General features: G+C 42.9%; 1 protein-coding gene across 1 annotated transcript in view; it reads left to right on the top strand.

Moving 5' to 3' along the window:
* Positions 1–27,672, top strand: part of PLCB1 (phospholipase C beta 1) — a 641,577-nt gene that overhangs the window by 13,599 nt on the left and 600,306 nt on the right. Inside the window, exon 2 of the mRNA XM_045009836.1 lies at positions 5,631–5,708. Coding sequence (XP_044865771.1) covers positions 5,631–5,708 — 78 coding nt within the window. The remainder of the gene's footprint in view (positions 1–5,630; positions 5,709–27,672) is intronic.

The following is a 27,672-nucleotide window of genomic DNA, read 5'->3' as shown; positions in this document are numbered from 1 at the left end:
TCTACAGGGCAGGCACTGTCTCTCTTGCTCTGTGTTTTATACAATGTCTAGCGGAATGGGGCACCAATTTTGGTTGGTACTATTGTGTTCTGTTGTAATACACATAATAAAATAGTCTGTCCTATCAGAGCAGTGCAATTAACATGAAAAACAAGAGTAGAAATTATTATAAATTAGTAACAGAGCAGAGATAATGTTCCTGTAGCAATTATTGCTTTTGCATTTCCTGACTAAAAAATAAAAATCTGCCGCTTTAGCACAGCTTTTGATTTTGTATTATAATATTTCTACTCTACTCAGAAGCTTTAATTAGAGACTATGTATAATTCCTCTTTATGCATCACATGATGCAGATTCTGTTTTGTCACCTTACAGGGATTGGAGCCTTTGGTGCAATTCTTTTTGTGGCACTACGACGTCTGCTGAGTATAGCTGGCATCTCACAGCCTGAGACTTGAAAAATCGTTCTTTGACAGCCGTATGTCATCCGCACAGATGCATCCAAACAGCTTTTGGATTTAAGCAGTTGATTTGGAATGATTAACCAGCAAAACTGATTAATCCTAGACATAATCTCTTTATGCCTGTCTTTCCCAACACCTCCGCCCCCTCCAAATGTCCTGTGTGCCTCATCTTTCAGAGGAGCGACTTGAGTCTCTTTCCTGTGCTGTCTGTTTACGTACAGACGGCACAAAAAATGTCTAGAGGTGGGCTGAGGAAAGGCAGTTATGTGATGTGAATCATTTCTTTTTGAAAGGAACAGATTTCAGAACACTTTTATAGTACTTTACAGATACTGACATCCACTCAATTTCTTCTTCATTAGGTTTGTTGTACACTTATTTCCATTGCATCTAGTACAAGTGTAACACAGACAGACCCTGCTCGTCAGTGGGTGGGATTGAACCTGGGACCCCTGGAGCTTAGTGCATGAGCCTCTACTGCATGAGCTAAAAGCCAACTGCTTCTTAGAGAAAGATAAAATGAGTCTGCTCTACAGCCTTAGCAAAGTGGTCTTGGTGCCATTACATAAGACAGACTGCCACAGCCAGCAGGTGTGTGGTCTACACAAGCAACCACATTGGACCCTTTGGAGCTGGGAAAGACCCCGATTCAGGAAAACATTCCGGTGTGTGCTTAAGCCTGTCTTTATTCAGCAAAACATTTAAGCATAGGCACAAGTTCTACTTGTGAAAAACAGTAAAAGAACTAAAAAAGAGCCACCGTGGCTTAACCACCATGTAAAAGAAGCAGTGAGAGATAAAAAGACTTCCTTTAAAAAGTGGAAGTCAAATCCTAGTGAGGCAAATAGAAAGGAGCACAAACACTGCCAACTTAAGTGCAAGAGTGTAATAAGAAAAGCCAAAGAGGAGTTTGAAGAACGGCTAGCCAAAAACTCCAAAGGTAATAACAAAATGTTTTTTAAGTACATCAGAAGCAGGAAGCCTGCTAAACAACCAGTGGGGCCCCTTGATGATCAAAATACAAAAGGAGCGCTTAAAGACGATAAAGTCATTGTGGAGAAACTAAATGGATTCTTTGCTTCAGTCTTCACGGCTGAGGATGTTAGGGAGATTCCCAAACCTGAGCTGGCTTTTGTAGGTGACAAATCTGAGGAACTGTCACAGATTGAAGTGTCACTAGAGGAGGTTTTGGAATTAATTGATAAACTCAACATTAACAAGTCACCGGGACCAGATGGCATTCACCCAAGAGTTCTGAAAGAACTCAGATGTGAAGTTGCGGAACTATTAACCAAGGTTTGTAACCTGTCCTTTAAATCGGCTTCGGTACCCAATGACTGGAAGTTAGCTAATGTAACACCAATATTTAAAAAGGGCTCTAGGGGTGATCCCGGCAATTACAGACCGGTAAGTCTAACATCGGTACCGGGCAAATTAGTTGAAACAATAGTCAAGAATAAAATTGTCAGACACATAGAAAAACATAAACTCTTGAGCAATAGTCAACATGGTTCCTGTAAAGGGAAATCGTGTCTTACTAATCTATTAGAATTCTTTGAAGGGGTCAACAAACATGTGGACAAGGGGGATCCGGTGGACATAGTGTACTTGGATTTCCAGAAAGCCTTTGACAAGGTCCCTCACCAAAGGCTCTTACGTAAATTAAGCTGTCATGGGATAAAAGGGAAGGTCCTTTCATGGATTGAGAACTGGTTAAAGGACAGGGAACAAAGGGTAGGAATTAATGGTAAATTCTCAGAATGGAGAGGGGTAACTAGTGGTGTTCCCCAAGGGTCAGTCCTCGGACCAATCCTATTCAATTTATTCATAAATGATCTGGAGAAAGGGGTAAACAGTGAGGTGGCCAAGTTTGCAGATGACACTAAACTTCTCAAGATAGTTAAGACCAAAGCAGATTGTGAAGAACTTCAAAAAGATCTCACAAAACTAAGTGATTGGGCAACAAAATGGCAAATGAAATTTAATGTGGATAAATGTAAAGTAATGCACATTGGAAAAAATAACCCCAACTATACATACAACATGATGGGGGCTAATTTAGCTACAACGAGTCAGGAAAAGGATCTTGGCGTCATCGTGGATAGTTCTCTGAAGATGTCCACGCAGTGTGCAGAGGCGGTCAAAAAAGCAAACAGGATGTTAGGAATCATTAAAAAGGGGATAGAGAATAAGACTGAGAATATATTATTGCCCTTATATAAATCCATGGTACGCCCACATCTCGAATACTGTGTACAGATGTGGTCTCCTCACCTCAAAAAAGATATTCTAGCACTAGAAAAGGTTCAGAAAAGGGCAACTAAAATGATTAGGGGTTTAGAGAGGGTCCCATACGAGGAAAGATTAAAGAGGCTAGGACTCTTCAGCTTGGAAAAGAGAAGACTAAGGGGGGACATGATAGAGGTATATAAAATCATGAGTGATGTTGAGAAAGTGGATAAGGAAAAGTTATTTACTTATTCCCATAATACAAGAACTAGGGGTCACCAAATGAAATTAATAGGCAGCAGGTTTAAAACAAATAAAGGGACGTTCTTCTTCACGCAGCGCACAGTCAACTTGTGGAACTCCTTACCTGAGGAGGTTGTGAAGGCTAGGACTATAACAATGTTTAAAAGGGGACTGGATAAATTCATGGTGGCTAAGTCCATAAATGGCTATTAGCCACAATGGGTAAGAATGGTGTCCCTAGCCTCTGTTCGTCAGAGGATGGAGATGGATGGCAGGAGAGAGATCACTTGATCATTGCCTGTTAGATTCACTCCCTCTGGGGCACCTGGCATTGGCCACTGTCGGTAGACAGATACTGGGCTAGATGGACCTTTGGTCTGACCCGGTACGGCCTTTCTTATGTTCTTATGTTACTGAAATTGAAAGTTAAGCAGGTACCCAAGTGCATTGCTGAATCATAGCAAAATATCTTTTCTCCCTCCATACTTGTTAATTTGACATCTTTTCCCGACACACAGTACCACTAGTAGTTTTTTTTTTTTAATGGATCAGACTTTCCCTTCAGTTGACTGTCAAAACACTTGTCTCAGGACACTTAACGTCCTAGTGTAACTTACCAGACAAATTCCACTGCTTGTGTTCTATGACTTTAATGTTCAGAGACAGAATTTTTGGTTTTCATTTAACGAAATGCTAGCCAGCACATTTTGTGTTTTTTTTTCTTTCCTTATTACTGTCCACCTTTCCATAGCTTCTTTCCCTCAGTGTTTTCCGCTTGATCAAGAGTCGTGTTTGAAACTACTCAACTTGCGGGTTTTTTTTGTTTGTTTTCTTTGAAGCTGACTAGACTTCAGGTAGATGGGATCACTATTAATTAAATCAAGCAACCTGCTTGTTTCCATGGTATATTGGACATTACATTCTATACCAGTGATCGGCAACCTTTGGCACACAGCCTGCCAGGGAAAAGCTGCTGACGAGCCAGGCCGGATTGTTTACCTGCAGCGTCCGCAGGTTTTGCCGCTCGCAGCTCCCACTATCTGCGGTTCGCCGTTCCAGGCCAGTGGGGGCTGCAGGAAGCGGTGCAGGCTGAGGGATGTGCTGGCCATCCTTCCCGCAGCCCGCTTGTCAGCAAGCAAGCTAAATGCCACTGAGCCAGTGCCCGTACTGCATGCGTGCGGTGGCCCTGGTAAGGACTGAATCAGAAAGACGGGTCTTCAAGTCCTGACCCACAGAGGCCAATGAGAACAAATTATAAAGTGGTACAGCATTGGCCTTGTGGGACCAATAAGTGCTTGTCAGGGTGGATGCCAAGGGAAATAAGGTGACATAGCTGCTACAGGCAGGCAACTGTCTCAGGGAAACCACTGTTCCACCCCTTGTTGTTGGAAAAATGGTGATGACAGTCCAAACCTTGCACCCTGAAGTGCAGTCCACTCCTGAGGAAAGCACCCGAATGAGGCCTACCCTGACTCCCACAACCAGATTGCCACCACTGCACTTGGTGCTCTCGTGTAAACACTGCAGGAAGCAGACCGTATGTATGTACCTATGGGAAGACCCAACAAATCAGTTTGCCATCTGGCTCCCATTCCGTGGTCCATGATGGCCAGGCTACTGGTTATCTTCTCAAGACCAGCGGCTCTTGCTGAGATGGTCAGCATTGGATCACTTTTCTTAAGATAGTATTTGCCACAGCAAATGTAATACCGTTCCAGTCCAGACAGGATCTCCAGTCTTTAAAAGCTTGTCTACGGTGAGGAAGGATGCTCCATTGGTGCAGGCCCTCTCCTATGAATTGGGATGCTGGGGTTCAAGTCCCTGCTCTGCCACAGACGTTGTGTGACTTTGGACAAATCAGTTAACCTCTCTGTGCCATGTTTCCCCATCTGTAAAACAGGGTTAATAGCACCGTCCTACATCGTGGGGGGTGTTGTGAGGATAAACATGTTTAACGATTGTGAGGTGCTCAGATACTACAGTAAAAGGGGCCATATAAGCATCTAAGATAGATCAACATTATCCTGCTTTTTAACATTTTTATGTGTAGCGCATCTGGTTTTGGAATAAGAGAACATTGAGTAATATCATAGACTGCAACTTACACGATTAAATCGTGTTTTATGGGGTTTTTTTTTAAATCTTCAGCACATTTGATTTTAATTTGGATCAATCAGAGCCATATTTTCTAAAGATATGTAGAATGTGGCCTTATTTATTGTTGTGTGGGAAATGGTTGAGCTTCAAAGCTTCACACGAGCTGTAACTGGTTAGTAGAAATATACATCAGCTTTCAGGATAATTTTATTTATAAAAATTTTCAATGATTCCCACATATGGGCTTTACAATTGGATTTTTAACTGCTTTCAGAAAAATGCATATTGTTATAAAAACCACATATGTGAGTAACAGACAAAAATAGGAAGTATTTAAATGGAAAACAGAATTAATAAGATTCCTACAGTAATTTAATATGTATAACTGAGCATTATTGGGCAGATACATTCTCTCTCGCACATATACAGAATGTAGAAGATGAAAACATTTAAATTACTTAGAAATATATTATGACATCAAAATGGAGATTTGGGATGTGGGATTAAACTGTGTAAGTGACATTCTGTGATAGGACTGTTATTTTATTAACAGTGAAGATAAGTTTAATGTTCATATTTTTTACCCTTTCTTTGTAGGATTCTACTGTTGTGACTCCAATTCTTCTCAGAACAGATCCACATGGATTTTTCTTTTACTGGACAGATCAGAATAAGGTAAGAGAAGAAACGCCTTTTTTCATATTGATTTCAAGCTTACCAGCCGGTGCGAAAGGGCTGTGGGCAGGAAGCTTTGCACTCTAATTCTGGCATAGAGGATGCCCAAGGAACACTGCAGTGCAGAGAGCTCCTCAGTGATGTAACGAAAGCATACATGCTCCTCCCCAGCCCCTGCTGCACAGGGCATGTGACTGGGAAGAAGGAGACTGATTGGCAATCCTCAGCTACCTTAGTGGCCCCTCGTGGACATTGGCCACTACTGGCCCAATACAGAGTTGTTCCAATTTACACCTGGGGACCAATCTGGAGTGAAATCTTGACTCCACTCAAGTCAACAGGATCTTTTCCTTGCTGTGTGGTTGGTCCAATATTGGAGTTTAAAGCTGTCTATTTAAACCTCCCTGATAAGTTACTTGCACTCCTCAGTTTTTATTACTCCATGTCGGAGACTCGGTCTCTTGTTAAATACGTTCCTGTACACTTGTTGGGAAGGCTTAGAGCCTGCTGCATTGCTCCTGACACCAGTGTCATTCCACTGAAATCAATGCTGTCATGTTTCCAGCTGACAGAATCCATGGCATTACATCAGGGTGAAAGTGGGGCAATGCAGTGGCGAATCAGGCCTTTGATCTCTTGTCAGTGTGCTGTCACAGCGATGCAATGGAAAAACACCATCCAAGTATTATCAAGAAATTCGTTCCTCTTGTCTCCAAAGATGGATTGTGGTAGTACTTTTGTTATAAAGTAACCTTATCTTGTATCTATTGCCTGTTACAAAAGAATATATTAGAATAATATAATTGCTTGTGTACTTTAGTGTTTCAGGTGTCATTTTCTGTTGGTGTTTTTGCTGGGTTCAGAATATACAAAGCTGAAGCATCAAGGCCGCTGCAACTTAGTTTTCAAAACACACCCTCGCACCCTCAAGTCTTTAGAAATAATTCTTTGGAGTTGCAAAAAAGGCCTTTATTTTGGTTGTTCTTTATACCACATGGTCCTGTTTAAATATGATGTCTCTCTTTTAGGCTTTGATTCAGCGAAACACTTAAGCATGCACTTAAGTTTTTGAAGGAAAAAAATGACCCAAAGTTGATTGGAGAGTTTATTCCATTTTTAAGAGGTTTGCCATAATGACATTCTCCTCAGTTTCCTACTGTTGTCTGTAAAAACAATGCCTTGAAGCAATTCTCTAAAATGGCTATTTATAGAATTGTTGTTTCCATATTAATGAAAAAATGTATTTATAATGCCCAGAGCATTTTTTAAAAGGTTGGGTATTTGTACAAGAGACATAAGTGTCAGTTTGATTTTTTTTGAAACTGGAGATCAAATATGTATAAAGGGCAACAAAAGAGATTTTGTCTGGTTAATAATTCATGACAACTAAGTAAAACTTGTTTTCAAAACCCATCCTAAAGGTCTCTTTATTTAAAATGTTTGTGTTTGGGGATGAGCACTTTCTGCTTATGCAGTGACTATTCTGATTTATATTTATTGTGAAATTAATTATTGAAGGTTTTTTTTTTAAATTTAAATTCTGGGTATTAGGTGAGATATTTCAAGGTGATTCTTTACAATTTATGGTTGGAAATCCAAAGAAGGAACAGTAACCTTGCTTACACACCTACAACCATTGAGAGATCTTCTAAGAGACACACTTTTCACAGCACTGTTGTCATGTTTCTGACAGATGGTAGACCATCACGGGTTAATCTGCTCTCTTCGAAAAAGGAGAGAGTTATGAATTCAATCACATTTTGGACTTACGTGAAACCATTCTCTTCCTCTTGTGTACTGGAAGAAGCAAACGCAGAGTCTGGCTTCATTCCGTGTAATCAGTGCTAATTAAAATGTGTATGTGCAGCTCTCCTTACAGTTTGGACAGATTTGTTAAAACCTCTGTTGTCTAAATCCAGAGAGTTATACACATCTGACAACATTAAAGCCTCAGTGAAACACGCATCTCTTCACCATTCATCTTTGTGCTGTTTTTTTTAAATAACTGTAAAACACTAGAATTTGAGATAGAGGGGGGGGGGGTGTGTGCGTACCCACCCTTCAAAAGAATTGAAGGAAAGAGTAGATATAACAAAGGGAAAATTCTGCATGCATGATCTCTGTGGTGTGGGTTTTTTTGGTGATAATGCATAGTTGGTGCAAATATCAATTGCACTTATGCCAGTGGTAGTCCAATTTACCCTGGCATCTGTAGTATTTCCTGTTCTCTGTGCACAAGATAGAGCAAATACCTCATTAAAATCAGATTCTGAGGTACAGATTGATTTTTATCTTGTTGATTTTAAAAAGACAGGAAGTATTAAGGTAGCCAACTTTGCTCAGAATAGCAAAACCACAATAAAGAACTTGCTTGCTTAATCTAGGATAGCTGGTTTTGGGGCAAGGAAAAGAAGAGACATTGTCATAAAGGGAGATGAGCAAAATTTACAAAGTTGGTGCTTACGAACGCTGTGTTTATTGCCTTGGAGATTGGATGCTCGTACTCCAGGGACGGTGTGAAGCCGACAAAAGAACAAGATTCCGTTAGTGTCACATCTGTCCCTTCTTCACAGCCAACCAGAGTCCAGAGATGCCAGCAGATATCCTCCTTCCTCTCTCAGAGCACTCCCACAAAAATAAGGTCCTCTGTAGCTGAGAAGAGAGAAGATCAAACATCTCAGTGCAAGGATTCAGTAATATTCCATAAGATCTAAAACTATGCCTTTCGCCATGATGATGATATGAGTAAGATGCATGAGAGACTAGATAGTAGTTGGTCACCTGATTCCCAATTTACAGCTCCTGGGGATTATTCTGTTAAGAATTACTATGCAGAATGAGGAACCGGGAGAGTATGACTCGCCATATCTGCATGCCAGATTCTCCCTTGAATTGGAAGAATCAAGGGATTGGTATAAGGTCAGGGCTGATGGATGGTTTTGGCGGTGGAGGAAAGGAAGCGGGAGTAGCACAATGAGCTGGAAAGTGGCATTAGCTCTTAGGTTCTTTTTTTCTGTACTTTTATTTCCATGGCACAGCCGGGGCCTTTATAGGTGTGTGTAAAGTTCTATCACAGTGTGGCCCAGTTTGTGATTAGGGTCTCGGGGTGCTACCCCAATATAAATAACATTAGAACAAAGTGAGTCATGGCAGTCACCCTCTGAACTTTTCCTGGAAGGTTGCTGACAGAGGCTACTGCTCGGTTCCAAGGTAACCCGGGTTTTTATGAGACCCTGATCATGCATGTAGGCACTTGGGATGTGGCTTGTCCACTTGCATGTATGAGCCTCACAAAGGTGAGAGCAGCATCTGATTTTCAAGGGTTGGACTTGGTCATGTGCAGACCTCATGGTGCTAGAGCTCTGCCCTTCTCCATTCTTGAGGGAGAGTGCACTACACTGCAAAAAAACCCACCCCAAAACAAACAACCCTGTGGCAGTAAGTCTGAGAGCTTGGATCCACTATTTGCGGCTCTCAGAACTTGTGTTCTGGGGCTCAGAATTGTAGTGTAGACATTCCTGCTCGGGCTCTGAGACCCAGCGAGGGAGAGGGATTTCAGAGCCCTAGCAGGAATGTCTACACTGCTATTTTTGTTTTTTGCAATGTGGACGTACCCTTGGAGTCCCCGCCTTGGTTTCAGGAGCTTTGCTCTGTTGTGTTTCCCTGCAGCTTGGATTGGGATGCTCTGTTAAACACTGGCAACCCATGGACCCTCTCCTAGAGAAGATGATATATAAAGGATGCGGCTACTATTTCAAGGACTGTCCTCTTGGACAGCTACTGTACCCTGGGACAGTATTCTTCCACTTTGCCCTGCCTAACAAGATTCATAACTAATAAAAAATAGATGGTGAAAAATAAATTTCTGGACGTTCTGTCGTAGTGGTGTCGCATTGTGCAATGGGAGAACAGCATAACTCAAGGTACAGGTTACCTATTGATTAGTAATAGTTTTGGATCAGTTGAATTCTGCTGCTTTGATAAGGAGTTTGGAGATAGAGAAGCTGGCAAAGTACTATTATAATATGGCCCTGTGCCCATTCCTGTGCAAGCCTGAGGCAGAAGGTAGCTTAAAAACAGAAGCCTCAGATCCCTTGAGATTTTTGGAATATTTATTTTGTCCAGCCAGCATGAGAGGTAAATGATTGTTTATAGAATTCTTCAAAAAATGTGCTGTACAGGTGGCTGGGTACATTTTCCTCTGAATAGCTTGATCTGGAGGAGAAAGCAGTCCCAGGCAAAAATGCATGCAATTTCTGACCAGGATCCTAGTTGGGTGACCAGATGTCCCAATTTTATAGGGACAGTCCCAATTTTTGGGTCTTTTTTTCTTATATAGGCTCCTATTTAACCCCCCCCCAGCTCCTGTCCTGATTTTTCACATTTGCTGTCTGGTCACCCTAGAGACAAGCTCACTTTCGTTCTGATCCTGCAACTAGATATAAATAAAATGGGGATCCATCCATTGCAGGATTGGGACTTAATTTGAACATTTACAAAATAACAATTTTATAGAACCATAAGATGTCTTGTATTTGAATTGTCTCTAATTCTTGTAGTAATTGTTCATAAGGCGCCTGTGCACAAAGTGCACTGCTGCCTTTGATTTACAGCTGGGCTATCATTTGTAATCATTCAATCCTAACTTAATTATATTTAAATTTGAACAGTGACTTTTTTTTTCCTAAATTGCCTTGAGGATTTAGATGCGTGCACAGAAATTCCCTTTGACATTAATGGTTGGGATTTTCCTATGTGCTTAAGTGACTAAGAAGTACGAGTTCCTTGCGTCATTTAGCTCAGTGGTTCTCAAACTTGGGCTGCCGCTTGTTCAGGGAAAGCCCCTGGTGGGCCGGGCCAGTTTGTTTACCTGCCGAGTCCGCAGGATTCGGCTGATTGTGGCTCCCACTGGCCGTGGTCCCCTGCTCCAGGCCAGTGGGTGCTGCAGGAAGGGCGGCCAGCGCGTCCCTCGACCTGCGCTGCTTCCTGCAGCCCCCATTGGCCTGGAGCAGCGAAGCGCGGCCAGTGGGAGCCGCGATCGGCTGAACCTGCGAACGCGGCAGGTAAACAAACCGGCCCGGCTCGCCTGGGGCTTTCCCTGAACAAGTGGCGGCCCAAGTTTGAGAACCACTGATTTAGCTGCTTCTGAAAAAGTACCACCCAGTGTCTCGAAATGCCCTAGGCAATTTTGAAAAATTTCAGCCGTGCTCTTCAGTTCTTTTGTACCATTCTGAAAGAAAAGCAAGCATCTGCGTGTAACAAAATTAGCATACGTTTCCCCTCCCCCCCCCCCTTTTTTTTTTTTAAGAACTTTCGGGCAATGAAAATAGACATTGATACTTTAGGAATCGTGGAGACCTATTAGTATTACTGCCCCTCCATGCATCCAACGAAGTGGGTATTCACCCACGAAAGCTCATGCTCCAATACGTCTGTTAGTCTATAAGGTGCCAAAGGGCTATTAGAAGACCTCAGTGCGGAGCTATACTGCTCAGGGAGGCTTAGAAAGATGATTTTAGTAGTGTAGTGTGCTCTACCTGGCCTTGTTGCTTTATGGCCTGGTATGAATCTTGTGATTGCTGTGTATGTAGGAATATAACAATGTCCATGCGCCTATTAATATTGTTTGTGAATTATGTTATGGGTTCTGTAACACAGTGCAGCAACAGGAAATTGTCAGACCTGCTTAGTACCAGCCAGCATATGTTTTGAACTAATAAAGCTGAATTATGTTCCAAACAATAGAATTTTATTCTGTAACATGAACCAGGCAATTAAAAACATTTAGTACTTCATTAAAATTTAGTAAATTTAGGGAACAGAACTTATGAAGGAGACAGAACAGTTGTTTCCATTTCAGGTACCTATACATGGACGTATGAAAGTCATGATTGGTGTATGAGAAGCTGTGATTATCTTTAATGCCCCTCCCCTCTGCCACCCCTGCTCCCGGGTGGAGTGGTAAGGGCAGTGCACTGACCCCTGCTGGCACGTGGAATGTTGGGGATAGGGAGGTCCCGATATAGAGTTCTCTATGGGCTGCAGAGAGAAGCAGCATGGGATGAGATCCTGGCTCCCGTGAAGTCAATGGTAAAGCTCCAATTGGTGTCAACAGTGCTAGGATTTTAAAGGAGATGTTCTAGCTCAACCACAAGATATGGGCTTGGTGCAGCAATCACTAGGTAGGGCAGGAATCAGTGCAGGAGGCTCTGTGGCCTATGTCATACAGCAGGTCGGATTAGATGATCATAATAGTGTCTTCTAGCCCTAAAATCTGTGATTGAGAATTGATCTGCTGTGTCATGGGGCCAAAGGGCTACATCTAGAGGAAGAGAGGAGTAGAGTATGTAGGATCCTGCAGCATCAGGATCAGAGTCAATTTCAGCATTCTTGTAAATAGCAGGCCACTTTTCAGCTAGTTAAACTGCCATAGAGCCATTCAAATCGAAGGAGCTGTGCCCATTTGCACCTGCTGGGGGTTTGGGCCAGTATCTTTTTATGGTGCTCTGTGTCCATTTTCAAATCTGGCTTTAAAGCAGAGCATTCCTTAGTGACATACAGGCAAAAGAACTTTAAGTCCTTATCTGTTTTACAGTGCATTTGATTAGAAAGCTGTAGTAATGGGTAAGTTTTATATGTATTTAATACATAACTAATATAATTTCATCACACTAATTTCACACAGAATTTTAAAGGGTCATATGGCTTTTAAAAAAACCTGCTCCAACATTGAAGTAGTTTTGTTTAGTTTACTAAAGAGAGAGTATACTGTGCAATCTATTTCACTGCTAAGAAGGTCTTGGCAGGAGGTCTATAAACATTGCGACTGCCTAGTCCCTCTCTCTGTAAAGAAGGCCAAACAAACCCTTTGTACTGAGGCTTTTAGAAGATCAAGATTATAAATACTGTTTAATCAATGGGAAGAGGTGGTGCTTATGCCTCTCTTGTTAAGTGATCGTCTTAACATGCTAAATCAAATAAAAGTAGTTGTATTTTTTTCCCCATTTGTAAATATTTGGTAGTAGCCTTACCGTTTCAGCAGATAGAACCACTTACAGTGAGTCTGCACTAATCTGTCGTGAGCCTTAGTCACAAAGGCATTCTATCAACTCGTAGGTACCATTCAAACAGCCTTTTGCTGCAACTGCAGGATATAATCCACACAAACTGAGAACCAAGACACATGGACTGAAGAGTATTTCACTGTATTACATGCTTTGAACACAACTTGAACATTTTTGCATCAGTGTTTTTGTTTTGTTTTTGTTAGTAGTGAACACTTTCAGAAAGCGTGTGTTTTAGGACATAGTCCCAGCATTCTTGTACCCGTGGGACTCTTGTTGATGCGGATATAGATATGACATCTAACCCATATCTCCACATCCCTTCTGGTAAACTGAGGCTCATCAAAGCCCTTGGATGAATGGAGAAGATCCAAAATCCCTTTCTTCTGAGCTCTGCGGCCTTGTTAATTATTGAAGGAACCTCTTGTATCTGAATGTTGTTGTCTTCACCTATAATTTGACTTAAGGTCCTAGAAGTCAGTCTGAGTGAGTAGTGAGTCAGTGCACGGATGTGGGGAAACAAGAATCCCATTAGTTGATATCAAGCAGACTGATTTAAGTGGCTTCATGACACCTCTTGGGACACCCCATGTCCCAAGTCACCTTGCTCTCGCCAATGTAAGTTGCCCACTATGCCAGCCTAATAACTCCACCTCCGCGAGAGACATAACACTTAGGTCAATGTAGTTAGGTCAGCGTGGTGTCCCTGTAGACACTGCGTTGCTTACATTGCCTGTTGCTGCCTTTAACAGCCGGAGCCCTGCCACCCTGGGGCTGACAGCCCAATGGGACTTCCCCTTGAATGGTCTCTTGAAATAGCCATTAACGACTTATGCTAAACAATCTGTTCCTCTTCGTATGTGGACACACTTCGTAGCAGGGACACACTGAGTTAGTTTCCCAGACCTGAAGAAGAGCTCTGTGTAAGCTTGAAAGTCTCTCTCACCCACAGAAGTGGGTCCAATAAAAGATATTACCTCACCCACCTTGTCTCTCTAATATCCTGGGACCAACACAGCTACAACAACACTGCATATTTAAGACTTTACTCCTTAGCAGAACCCTCAAAAATAAGACCGGCAATAACACCAATACTGACACTTTCACGCTGTACTGGAAACTGTGACTGGGCTACCTTTCTCCTCCCTGCTGGCTTTTGAGTTAAGAAGCGAGCCCCCCTTCTTACCTATATAGATCTCTTGAAAGGAAAAAGAATCTGTTGTGTATTTAAAGTGGAGCAGCTTTCTAGCTTAGCAGTTAACACAACAGGGGAGTCAATCTAGTAACAATCTGTAGTCACCTGTGAGTCCCAGATGCTGGCTGTTTTTTTTCCCAAACTGAGCATGTGGAGTGGGAGGGAAGTGAGCGGGCTGTGATGGGGATTGCAGCTGAAAGTGAAAATAAAGAGAAATCTTTCATGGAGGCCAGCTTCCTGTCATTTGCGATTGTATTTTATTTTTAAGAGGAAATCCCTCAACTTTCAAAGCATGGAAATTGTTCAGGACCTGTAAAGGAAATGGGACTACATCAAAGACGGAGGAGCACTAATAAGCATTTGCCACTGGTAAATATAACTTACTGTGTAGGATGTAGGCTTTGTAAAACAGGTGTGAGAAATTATTAATACACAGTTATGGGCCTGTGTTTCAGTACTTAAATTGAGAGAAGACCACAGCTTTTAAAGGGGATTACTGCTTTGGTGGGGTGACTAAATTTGTGGAGCCCAACATGTGACCTCTTAAGTTGGCCTAATTATTCGGAAAATGCTGAACACTGCTTACTCTCTCTCTCTCTCTACATTAGGACAACACTGATTTTAGCTGTTGGAGCGCAAGAGTATCTCCTGCAAATTGCTGTATGGAGACTAGGCTGTGCTCGGTCTAACCAAGGGGACAACTTACCAAGGGTCATGGTGGCCTCTCCATCGTTAGTAATTTTTAAATCAAGATTGGCTGTTTTTTCTCAAAGACCTGCTCCAGGAATTATTTTGGGGAAGTTTTATGGCCTGTGAGATACAGGAGGTCAGACTAGATGATCACAAGGGACTCTTCTGGCTTTGGTACCTGCAAATATGACCTCGTTGAACGACTGATCTTGTATGTAGCTGTGACACTCTTAGTACCTTTCCCAGACCTGAAGAAGAAGCTCTGTGTAGCTCAAAAGCATCTCTCTCACCAACAGAAGTTGGTCCAATAAAAGATATTAACTCACCCACCTTATTTCTATGATTAGCCCATATTGCTTTATCTCTGTCACTACAGTAAGTTTAAGTAGCATTGATAATAAGCTTCAGCTAACTGTTGTGCACAATTTTAGGAGTAGCATGGTGTAGGGATAAGGGCACTGGAGTGGGGGCCACAGGATCTGGGTTATAGTCCCAGCTCTGCTGTGGGACCTTCGACAAGTCACTTCCTCTGTTTATGCCTGTTTTCCCTCCATCTTTTTGTCTGTCTTGTCTATTTAGACTGTGAGTACGTCAAGGCAGGGACTGTCTTACTATGGTGGTTTTTTTTTTTCAGTGCATAACACAATGGGGCTCCATTCTACCGTAATACAAATAATTTGGCAGCAGAATTGCTAACATAAATAAAATCCCTCAGCTGCGTAAAGACACGTGCAATAATTGAACACAACAGTGGGTTGATCTGCTGGAAGTCAGACTCCCATTTCTTTCTTTTTTACTTTTTAATTCTCTTCTTCGTTCATAGCCTTCACTATGGCACACAGGTGATTTAGCACAGGTGCCATTGATTTTGCCAGCTGACCTATTGTTCGTATGGTTGGAAAGAATACTGCTCTTACATCAGCCTTCGTACTTATGAGAAAAAGCAATTGATCTCTTGATGTCGGTTAAATTGGATTCTCTGTGTGCAGTTGTGCTAGTTCAAATTCTACTATCTCTTTTTCATGTTTGCTCTTCTTACTCACTATTTATTTTTCCTATTGTGCTTTTAAATCTCCATTCTTTTTTTGGGAGGGAAGTATGCATTCAAATGCATTTTCTCCAAATAGGATATGTTCCATCTCTGTGCATGTCATCTCCCTGCGTAGGTGTATTCTTCAACTGCAGCTACTAATATGAGAACACAATTTTTTTTTTAAAAAAAAAAGGTTTTTAGCAGAAATATGGGACTGAACACAACTAACTGTGGGATAGTCTGTGTCAAGGTTCCTTCCCCACTCTGAACTTTAGGGTACAGATGTGGGGACCTGCATGGACACTTCTAAGCTTAATTACTAGCTTAGATCTGGTAACACTGCCACCATCCAGAAATTTCAGTGTCTGGATCACTTTCTGTCCCCCCAAAACCTTCCCTTCCCTGGGCAGCCTTGAGAGGCCTTTTCACCAAGTTCCCGGTGAACACCGATCCAACCCCTTGGATCTTAACACAAGGAGAATTTAACCATCCCTCCTCCCTTCCCCTACCAATTCCTGGTGAGTCCAGATCCAGTCCCCTTGGATCTTAACACAAGGAAAAAATCAGTCAGGTTCTTAAAAAGAAAGCTTTTAATTAAAGAAAGAAAGGTAAAAATTATCTCTGTAAAATCAAGATGGAAAATTCTTTACAGGGTAATCAGATTTATATAGCTCAGAGGAACCCCCTCTAGTCTTAGGTTTAAAGTTACAGTAAACAGAGGTAAAATCCTCTCAGCAAAAAGGCACATTTACAAGTTGAGAAAACAAAAATAAGACTAGCACGCCTTGCCTGGCTATTACTTACAAGTTTGAAACATGAGAGACTGATTCAGAAAGATTTGGAAAGCCTGGATTGATGTCTGGTCCCTCTTAGTCCCAAGAGCGAACAACCCCCAAACAAAGAGCACAAACAAAAGACTTCCCTCCACCAAGATTTGAAAGTATCTTGTCCCCTTATTGGTCCTCTGGTCAGGTGTCAGCCAGGCTTACTGAGCTTCTTAACCCTTTACAGGTAAAAGAGACGTTAACCCTTAACTATCTGTTTATGATAGTCTGAGTATTTCATAATTTTTGAACAAATACTTGCACCTCTTTAAGACCGATCAAGCCCTGAGACAATTCACTTGCTCCCACTGCCTTGCATCTTTGGGCATGTCTGCACTTAGTAAAAGACCCATGACTGGCCCATGTCAGCTGACTTGAGCTTGCGGGACTTGGGCTACGGGACTATAAAATTGCAGCTCAGGCTGGACCCTGCAAGGGTATGTAGACATACCCTTTGTGTAGTCGTGCTGATCTGGTAGCATTTTGCTTGAACTCTGTGTAGCTATAAATGACGACCCAAGTCTCCGTGATGCTAGGAAGAACATGATCTATTCTGCAGCATTCTCTTTTGTCTGTACCACGAACTGTTCAAAGCAAGTGGACAGTAGTGTACTAGGCACAGTTCTCCTAGAGAGAGGACAGCAGCAGCAGCAGCATTCAGCTACATCTGTCCTGCCTCTAACATTGCCTCTGCTCTTTAGTACTCGACGTCCCCCACTGCTCCAGCTCCGAGTGCTATGCATGCCCAATGATCAGATGCCAGGCAGGCACACCCTCCCACAGCAGCCCTCCGTGCTAAGTTCTTCACACATTCGCCCCACAATATTATTTTTAAGTGTTTTATAACTATGGAGGGGCAGCACGCATCACCATCCTCCTCCAGACATTCTGCTGGGGTAGAAGACTGTGAGTCTGTGGAAGAAGCATCATCAACAGAGGCTGCCTGGGGGCTATGCTGAAATAGTGACTTCAAAATTTGTATAGAGTTTAAGGCCAGAAGGGACCACAAGATCATCCAGTCTGGCCAGCACATCACAGGCCAGTAAATGTCTCCCAGTTACCCCTATGTTGAACCCAACAATTTTGGGTTAGACTCAAGTATTTCAGTCCTCAGGAGGCTGAACTGCAGCAGAGAACAGGCAAGAGCAAGGTACCACCAATGCTCAAGACCCCTGCGAGGACAGGGCCTTGATTAGCAGAGAGAGACTTCCTTACTGATTCTGCAGAAGTAGGGCTTTTTTTACACGGTGGGGGGTAGGTGGGATGACCGGACTGGCTCTGCAGTAGCTATTCAAGTCAACTTCTTGATGTCAACCAAGCCCCTAGCTATAGGGCTTTGTTGGAAGGAAGTCCTCTTCCGTTTCTGGGCAGGCCACTGATGGCAGCGCCCTTTTAATAGGAAAACCAATAGGCACCGGCTCTGAATATCACTTGTGGGAGTGTAACTCCATTGATGTCAACGGATCCTCCTGAGTTACACCAGCGTGAGGGCGTGGCGCATGGGACACACAAGGGTTTACTGGCTTCCATCCACTTGACATTCAGGCACAAGTAACTCTTTACATTATTTCTCCAAAGATGGGCTTCACAAAGGGGTGCTTAAGTGTCTGTCTGGCACTTTAAGGCTCCGATATCCAAAATTTAGATCCTCAAATCCCTGTTTAGCTGCTGCCCCATCCTGTAGATGCCTAAACTTCTTAGCCACGTAACGTTCTGCCGGCAGGCGTGCGCACAGCCTCCTATGTCCTGCTGCTGCTGGCAAGCTTGACACCTAACTCAGGCTTAAGCCTGTGGGGGCCCAATCTACTAGACGAGCTCAGAGACCACTTTAGAGCACATCGACCTGATAGGGCCCCCCACAAAACACAGCTGGAGAAGGTGGCATCCCCTTTATATGCTTGAGGCCTGTAGTTTGAGCACTCAACCCAAGCGTGGGAGACGTGGGCTCAGTTTCCTCCCTGCTTGCTGTAGAGCATGGACTTAAACCCAGGCCTCCCGCCTCCCAAGTCTCACCCCTGGCCTATGGGGTATTTTGAGGTGGGTCTCTTCTGTTGAAGCTGTTCATTTGCATAAAATACTTAAATAGTGATGGGAGCAGAGACTCGAACTTGGATCTCACATCCCAGGTGAGGACCCTAGCCATGGGGCCAGTCGCTCTTTCTCTGGGCCAATGACTCGTTTATACAAAGTGGAACAGTTTCAGCAGAAGAGACTGAGAGAGACTTGATCCAGGATACCCCTGAACCTACTTGTTGGAGCACTCAGACACCTGAGTTCAAGTCCCTGCACCGTCACCTTAGGCAGAGTGGGGCTTTGAACCTCAGTCTCCCACGTCCTTGGGGTGTGCCCTAGCCAGTGGGATATAGGAGTAAAAGTGGGCACGATGACAGTATTTTTTTCTGAAATAGGGCTGAGCCGGTGTTGGTGCCTGACTCCACGAGATGGCTGATGCTGTGAATCCTGAGCAGAGGGAGATGCCTCCTTCCACCTGAAGTTAGGTGCCCAGCTCCATGAGGGGGCCAGGGCTTAGGCCTCACCCCTTCGCTCAGGTGACTCCCCACTCAGCGTGCTGGCTTCTGTGAATCCATTTTTTTAAAGTTAGATGCAGCAACACTCAGCCTGAGGACCCCCCTCCCCCAATGCGTACTTTTAAGCTGGCGCACAACGTTATTCAGAATGTGCACTGCCCTGTAAGACGAACAGGATGTGCTACTGTGCAAGATTTCCGTGAACGGTTGCTAAAGAACATATTCTGAATTATGACTCTCCAGGGCATCTTTAAAACCTCTAACATGTCCAGTTAGCACGGTAATAAAACTTACGGTTAGGAGGTGCACACAGCACTGTGGTTTAAATGTGCTGTAGTGTCACTCTCCCCCCACCCGTTAGAGTTAACAGACTCTACAAGGTTTAGGGGGGTGTCAGACCTCACCTTCCCCCACAACTTATGCGCAGGTTGTAGTTCTGCAGCATAGTCCATCTTTGCCCAATGTCCCAGGCTGCTGTGTTGCTGATGGTAATAAGCTGACCAAAATATGTCAATACATAGTGTTACCAGATAGCAACTGTGAAAAAACGGGACAGGGTGGGGAGTAATAGGCACCTGTACAAGAAAAAAATCCCAAAAAAGGGACTGTCTCTTTTGAAAACAGGACAGATGGTCACCCTGTCAATACACGTATCTATAAAGTATGTTCTTCTTAAGTGGGACATAGGTAATTGGGACAGCTGCTTTAGGGGGAACATTTTCCCAGGGAGCTGATTAAGCCTGGTGTTCACAAGTGGCAATGACTGCTGCTTAACAAGTGCAGTATTAACACAAGTATTGATTAATGGGCATGCACGTGCTTGGTGCCAAGAAATAAGTGATGCTGGCTTACCTAGCTGTTCAATAGCAGTGAAATTCTAAGCTCTGCTTTTTAGACAGAAGTTGTTTAATGTTTTAGAGCTCAGTTGTGCAGCTTTTGTTCAAGTCAATGGGGCTACCTAAGTAAGTGCTTCCTAACATCAAAATTGCACAAATGACACCAATAATGATTGAAGGGAGGAGGAATAAAGGTGAAATGTACTGTATATCCCTCTTGTTCAGTACAGAATTCTGTGCTGCCCAGCCCTTTGAGGCCTTATTGCCAATAAAAGGAACCTCGTGTTTGAATAAATGGACACAAATCTGACATCGGGAATCATAACATTCAAAAACCAGTAGGAGAACACTTCAACCTCTCCGGTCACTCAGTAACAGACTTAAAGGTGGCAATTTTGCAAAGAAAACTTCAAAAACAGACTCCAACTAGAAACTGCTGAACTGGAATTAATTTGCAAACTAGATGCCATTAACTTGGGCTTGAATAGAGATTGGAAATGGCTGAGCCATTACACACATTGAATCTATTTCCCCATGTTAAGTATCCTCACACCTTCTTGTCAACTGTCTGAAATGAGCCATCTTGATTATCACTACAAGTTTTTTTTTCTCCGGCTGATAATTGCTCATCTTAATTAATTAGCCTCTTAGAGTTGGTATGGCAACTTCCACCTTTTCATGTTCTCTGTATGTGTATAGATATCTTCTTACTGTATGTTCCATTCTATGCATCTGATGAAGTGGGCTGTAGCCCACGAAAGCTTATGCTCGAATAAATTTAGTCTCTAAGGTGCCACAAGTACTCCTCCTTGTTTTTGCTGATACAAACTAACACGGCTGCTACTCTGAAACCATGTTTGTAGGAACATTCAGAGTGTGTCTGTCTTACAAAGGATCTATGATCTGTAACTCATCTAACAACTTACAAAGACTGTTTGTTTATGCTGGCAACCTGAACCTGCCTGCTAAATATTGACAGTTGTTGTTTCCCAGGGTAGATGTAAAAGCATGTAACTCTGTACACCACCGTTCTCAGGGCCAATTAGGACTGTCTGTCTGAAACATCAAACAAATTGTCCTTATCTCGACTTTGGCCTGTGTATCAATCATGCTTCCCTTCGAATCCAATCCCCAACTTGCTTCTGCTGGCTAATCTTCCAGTATACATTCTCTGCTCCACCACCACCTACCCCTCTGTGGCCTGGACAACTCTTAATTTAAACAAAAGACTCTCCCCTCCATAGATGTGAGGTGAAACTGACTTGATCTGCGTTCTTTGTAAACGATGCTCTTCCAAGGCCAATCCCCCTCCCTGTTATCACAGTGGTCTCAACTCGTTCACTGCCCCATGTCGGTCATTACTCACTGCGGCGTCTGGACATTGGAGCGTGAGAGGTGCTGAGCGGATGCTTTCTGCATCTTGCAGGCTTGACCCAAATCTGACATCGGGAATCATAACATTAAAAAACCAGTAGAAGAACTGCTCTCATTGCCGTCAGCTGGACTTTTGCGCCGAACTTCCTCAGTTCAGGCTCATGCTGTAGCGCTGGATTGGTCTGGTCCAAGTAAGGAGTGTGGTGGAAACCGCATCACCCCAGGAAGTACTGTGACTGGGTCAGAATTCTCCCGAGAGGGAGAGGAAGAGCTAGTCTTTTCCTCATGGTCTGTGCTGGCAGCAAATTGTGACATCTCTCTGCGCCGATTTTTTGCTGTGTTGGTCCGTGATATGGGGTGCAGAACCATGGCTACCCTGACTACCCATCCAGCTGCTCTGGTCAGTAACCCCACTTTATTCCTATGTACTTGGCCCCTGTCGCCCACATAGCAGCGTAAGGGGGCGACTGCTTATACCGTTGTGCGGGTCATGTCGTCAAAGTCCCAAGCTAGTCCATATATTTTAGCCTCCTATTTGCCGCCTTTCCTCTGTGTTTCTTTGTGGTGCAATGCACACTTGTTATACCACATAGAAATAATGCTTTAATATTGAAGCGTTGCACAGTGTGTTTTAAATGGCTTATATGCCATAATGCCATCTGCATAAATACAGTAGCTATTGTTTGCATTTTCTGTACATACCGTTACAGATTGGATAATTCCTGCCTTCTCTGTACTGTATCATTTATACAGTGTTTCATAAGCTCTATTCAGTGCTACTTGTGTTTTGATTTACATGAAAACGACTGTCTATAAGTCTTGCACCCTGTCATCTATAGCTCTGCATTTCAGCACATTAACCCATCTTTCTGAGTAAAGCTCGATGGGGTCTTCTGAACAAAGCATGGGGAGATATTGTACTCCATCACGTCTTGCCCTGTGCGCTCCATTCTTGGGAATATTTCATTAAGATAGAAACATGTAAACATAGTTCATGGTGAAGGTTGCCTGAGAAAACTTTCTCGTTAAACCCATCATGCAAGTGATATTTTAGTATGTCTTTAAACAGTTGTGTTGAACTCGTGGAAAGGAGAGAAGCTTTTTCAAAAGTCTCTTTCATCATCTCACATCGTATAATCCCTTTCATTAAATCCCTTTCAAGATCCATCTTAAAACAAGTTAGATTTCTTGCCCACACTACTCCTATCAGGAAGCTGTTCCAGAACTGCATTCCTCTGACAGATAGTAATCTTCTTCTAATTTCCAGCCTAAATGTATTCATGGTCACTTTATCCCCATTTGTTCTTGTGCCAACATTGTCCTTTAGCTTAAATCATTCTTCTCTCTCCCCGGTGTTTACCCCCTGGGTGTATTTATAGACCGCAGTCAGACCCCTCTCAGCCTTCTTTTTGCTAGGCTAAACAAGCCAAGCTCTTTGAGCTTCCTCTTGTAAGATAGGTTCTCCATTCCACTTGGAGTTCATCTTTCTTGAACACAGGTGACCAGAATGAGATTCCTCCCCTTCCACTACCTGATCATGGCTATCTGCTATCAGTCACATGCACTTTCCAAAGCATCCATCCCACTGCTGTGTGTCTGCAACATCTACACAAGAGTGATGTTTCTAATGGCGTATTTTTTTTAATGCACGTGCTTCAGTATTCTTGTGCAAAATGAATTTAGAAAAAACCTGTGCCTGTAGGAAAGATGTAGCATGTGACCTTTCAAGTCAGTTGAACTGGGCGTGCTGAAGTGGTGAGAGTGCGGTCTTATAATGGGAAACTAGCTTCAACTTGAATTGTGGGCGAACTGATTCGAAGGAGAATTAAGCCAGGGAAGCCCTATGGTTTGTGCAATGCAGGTCACACTAAGTTATCACAGTGGTCCCATCTAGTGGTGCTACATAATGGAGAGGAAGGGTGGTTGTATGGATGGTCAGGGCACTGGTCTAGGAATTAAGAGATCTAGTATCTAATTCTAGCCCCACGACAGGCTTCCTCTATGACATCGGCAAGTCACTCCATGTCTCTGCACCACAGGTTCAGCAGCTGTAAAAGAGGATCAGCACTTCCCTACCTCAGATGGATGCTATGATGCTAAATCCATTAGTGCTTGTGAGGTGTGCAGAAACTGCAGAGAGGAGCACCATAGAAAAACCGACAAATCAATACTTTCTAGAATCACTTCACGTGAAGTATGTCACGGCTATGGATTTTTATCACACCTTTGATGTATTCAGGAGAAAATATACCATATCTAACCTATCCCTAGAGTAGAGCATGGGCGTGACCTCCAACAAATTTCCAAAACATCTTCAACCTATTTAAGCCCCACTCATGTACGCACTTATATACATGTTTAACTTTAAGCACATGGATAGTTCCATTAAAGTCAATCATAGGCATAAGTGTTTACAGGAGTGGGATTTGTGGGGCCTTGTCCAAGTGACTTAGTCTCTCTGTGCCTCAGTTCCCCCATGTGTAAAATGAGGGATAACAACAGCACCTCCCGGGGTGTTGTGAGGGTGAATCCATGGAAAGATTCGGGGGTGCTTAGATACTGTGGCACTGGGGGCTATACAAGTACTGTAAGGTAGAAGTTCACAGGAACCAAATTCTGAATTGTTAATTTAGGAGTGTGATTTCCCTGTGTTTGTTTGCAGTGCGGCTGTGTCAACACTGGGGATTTGAGCTGCCAAAGTTGCTGCAAAGGTATCAATCATACCTAAAGCAGGGGTGTTGCACTGCTATAGTTGCATGGGTGACTGGAATCTTAACTGCCTAGGGACTAAAGGGGGTTGCAGGGATGAAGGCAAACTTCACTCAGATGTGGTAGTTGGATTGTAAGCAGGGCCCATCTTTTTGTTCTGTGATTGTTCATTGCCTAGCACAGAGGGGCTTTGATCCATGACTGGGCCTGTTGGTGCTACTGAGGTACAAACAAAGTGAGTTCTTCCAGAGGAACCCAGAATGTGAATTTCACAAATGCAAATCCTTTAGTGGATTATTTTAGAAATGGTAAAATCTCCTGCATTAGCATGATATCCTAACGTTGTTAGACACGTTGTTTTGGTTGCTCGCCCTGTGTTTGGAATGCAGATTGTTATGCTGTTTGAATGCCCTCTAATACCAAAAACACCTATCAGTAACTGAGTTGCCAAATTAGTTTACTCTGACAAGAGCATAACAAACTTTAGTCTAACTAGGTGATATGCCAAACAAATGAAACAGCATTACCTGAGCCTGAGTTTAAAAATGAAAGGCCATATTTATCTATAGGGTTACTTTAATAAGTTGCACCAGGGTGAACTTGGACCAGTGTAACTAAGCAAAAGGAAAGGATTGCCTTGTGGTTAAGGAAACGGATTGCAATTCAGGATATCTACATCCAGTTCCTGACTCTGCCATAAACTTCATGTGTGATGTTGGGCAAATCACTTAATCTTTCCATTCCTCAGTTTCCCCATCTGCAAAATGGGGCAAATAGCACTTCTTCCTCCCACCCCTTATCTCCCTTGTCTGTCTAGACCAGGGGTTCTCAAACTGGGGGTCGGGACTGCTCAGGGGGTCCTGAGGTTATTACATGGGGGGGTCACGAGCTGTCAGCCTCTACCCCAAACCCCACTTTGCTTCTAGCATTTATAATGGTGTTAAATATATAAAAAGGTGTTTTTAATTTGTTAGGGGGGGGTCTCACTCAGAGGCTTGCTATGTGAAAGGGGTCACCAGTACAAAAGTTTGAGAACCACTGATTTAGATGGTATATAAGCGCTTTGGGGAAAGGACTGGTTTTTGATGTATGTATGGACAGTGCCTAGCAGGCCGGATCTTGGTTGAGCTCTCTGGGCACTACAGATTTACTAATAATGATAGGGGTGTGTGCGTGTGTGTGTGAGAGAGACAAACTGGGACACAGACCAGTGGGGGGGCTGTGTCATCCATACCGTGCAATCTTGGGTGCCTTACAATGCCTTGTTGTCATAGCTCCCACCTGGGCTGTTCACAAACAGCCTTCCAGCATGCAAGCCACACTCTGAATGTCTGTAAGATTTTCAGAAATCTTGTTCAACATTAACACAGTTGTATCATAATCCTAGAACATATCGAGTGGGGAATGGGAATGGATTACAGTTATTGGGATCATTTGACATTTTTCCTACTATCATTTGCTCTTGTAGTATGTCATAAAATTAGAATCTCAGGACTGCATTGCAACTAGATAACCCGTATATTCAGAGACTTTAATCCAGTGGTCCCCAACCTTTTTGTCTGGCAGGTGCCAGATGAAGGACTGTGGCAGCGGTCGAGCAGCCACCGAAATGCCGCTGATATTCGGCGGCATTTCGGCCGCAACGCCTCTGGATGACGTCGCTTGTCGGCGGCAAGTGGCGTCATCCGGAGGTGTTGCCGCTGAAATGCAGCCGAATTTTGGCGGCATTTCGGCGGATGCTTGACCGCCGGCCAGGACACGGGCACGGCGCCCGCGGGCACCGCATTGGGGACCCCGGCATTAGTCGGTATAGAAAAGGCATTTCACCTACAATATGGGGAAACTCTTTTTGGAGAAAATCTGCATGACCTTGTCTGCCATTTTAGCTGTGCATATGGATATTAGAATGAGTAGACTAGCATATAGCAAGCCAAATATAGGGGTGAGTGAGCAATTCAGGTCTAAAACCAAGTTCACTTGAGTTTTGGATTATTTGAACACAAACACTATGGCTTCAATAATGCCTGCATCTGTGCTCTCTCCCATGCTATGGGTTTGAACACGAAGAAGCAAAGACTGGGAGCCATATACAGTTGGGCTCAGGGTAAACTGCCATCCCCGCGATGGGAAAAGCCTGACAGTTTCCAGGGCATTATCAATTCGTAGGGCAGCAGGAGTCGAGTTGTTCAGTGGTTCGGTTCCAAGATGCTAAATCAAAGCATTTTCTGTCTGAGATTTTCACAGGAGTCCATTTTCAAGAGGTAAGAAACAACTATGTTCAAGGAGTAGTTTTAGCGTAGCTGATAATAAAACTGTACAGAAATGGTGGAAGAGGAAGAATATCTTCATATAACCCACCTCTTGGTTGAGACAACTTCAGCATGTGATCATAATATGGCAAGCATTGCTAGAAGACACTTTATAAAGAAACATAAAGGCAGTGTTAACAGACTGGATTCATAACACAGCCTCTGTTCTGTTTGTTTAATTTGAGGATAAGACTTCTGTTTGTTCCTGACCTCTTCTCAGAAACCTCGTTACTACCAAGCTTTATAGCTTTTAATCTGCCGCTACTAGACTGGTGACCTGGTGCACATACTGCGGCATAATGTACTATTATTGGTATTTACCTGGAGGGGGGAAAAGTTAATGTTTGGTGACTGTCCTCCCCAGGAGAGCTTTGACAATGTTTCTTTCTTTATTTATTTATTTTGTCCAAGCTCAGGTGAGTGTCTGCTTGAAACTTGCTTATCCAGGTATTCTATTCCTCTCAAACAGTTATTAGAATCACAACTTTTGACATGGAATAACAGGATCAAGTTCACTATTAGGCTTGTAAGTTCCGGCTCCAATATGCTTTTGGGCTTTTTCATTAAATCTTAGATTGGTAAAATGCAGAGTTGTGTTCATGACAGGGTGGATTTGATTTAAATCACTAGTCAGGAAGACTTAATTTAATCATGGTTTTCTACATAAAAGCGCATTTTTGTTGGTTGTTATAACCTTAATACATCTTCTTCACAACTCCGAGATAGATGTAGGTTTCATTTTTAAACAATTTATTTAGAAAACTTTTCAGATTAGTTTTACAGCTATATCAGAAAATGAATGATTGGTTATTTCAGTTACCAAAGGTAATTGAAGCAGATATTTATGAAGTCATTGGGAGGTGAACTATCTCCAATTCAACAGGTTAATCATTAATATTTGGAGGATTTTCTTGCCATGCTGTATTAGGAGGAGACCATCACCAGACAGACATTTAAATTGTTTTATTTAACTAAAACAAGGTTAAGTATTCTGGATTTTTTTCTTCAACAGCAAACACATAATATTTTAACAAAACAAGCATATGTCTCTCAGTTCTCACATTTATCTCCAGACTTCTTCTCCTTGTCCAGATCTATTCCGCCCCCAACAATCTTCTATTCATTTAACTTTTTGAAACTTTGCACTTTTAGAGAGAGGTAAGGGATTGACTCTGTGTACACAAATTTACAGAGGGACAATAGAGTTGAGGTCTGTTATTTCTCACCTCTATATATTATTTATTAAAAAGGTTTTGCTGTTAACGAGCATGTTAACTCAGACACAAATCTACAGAGTTTGAGAACTGCAAAACTAAGCATCTCTGATGGTATCTTCTAGACTGAGCACTGAGTCCCATTGGGTAGATAGAAAGATTAACCTAAATAATCTGTACAGAAGCCT

This window comes from Mauremys mutica, chromosome 3 (genome assembly GCF_020497125.1).
Source record: "Mauremys mutica isolate MM-2020 ecotype Southern chromosome 3, ASM2049712v1, whole genome shotgun sequence".
Taxonomy (NCBI): domain Eukaryota; kingdom Metazoa; phylum Chordata; order Testudines; family Geoemydidae; genus Mauremys; species Mauremys mutica.
Note: the sequence above shows the minus strand (reverse complement) of the source record. Positions and strands in the feature narration are given on the sequence as shown.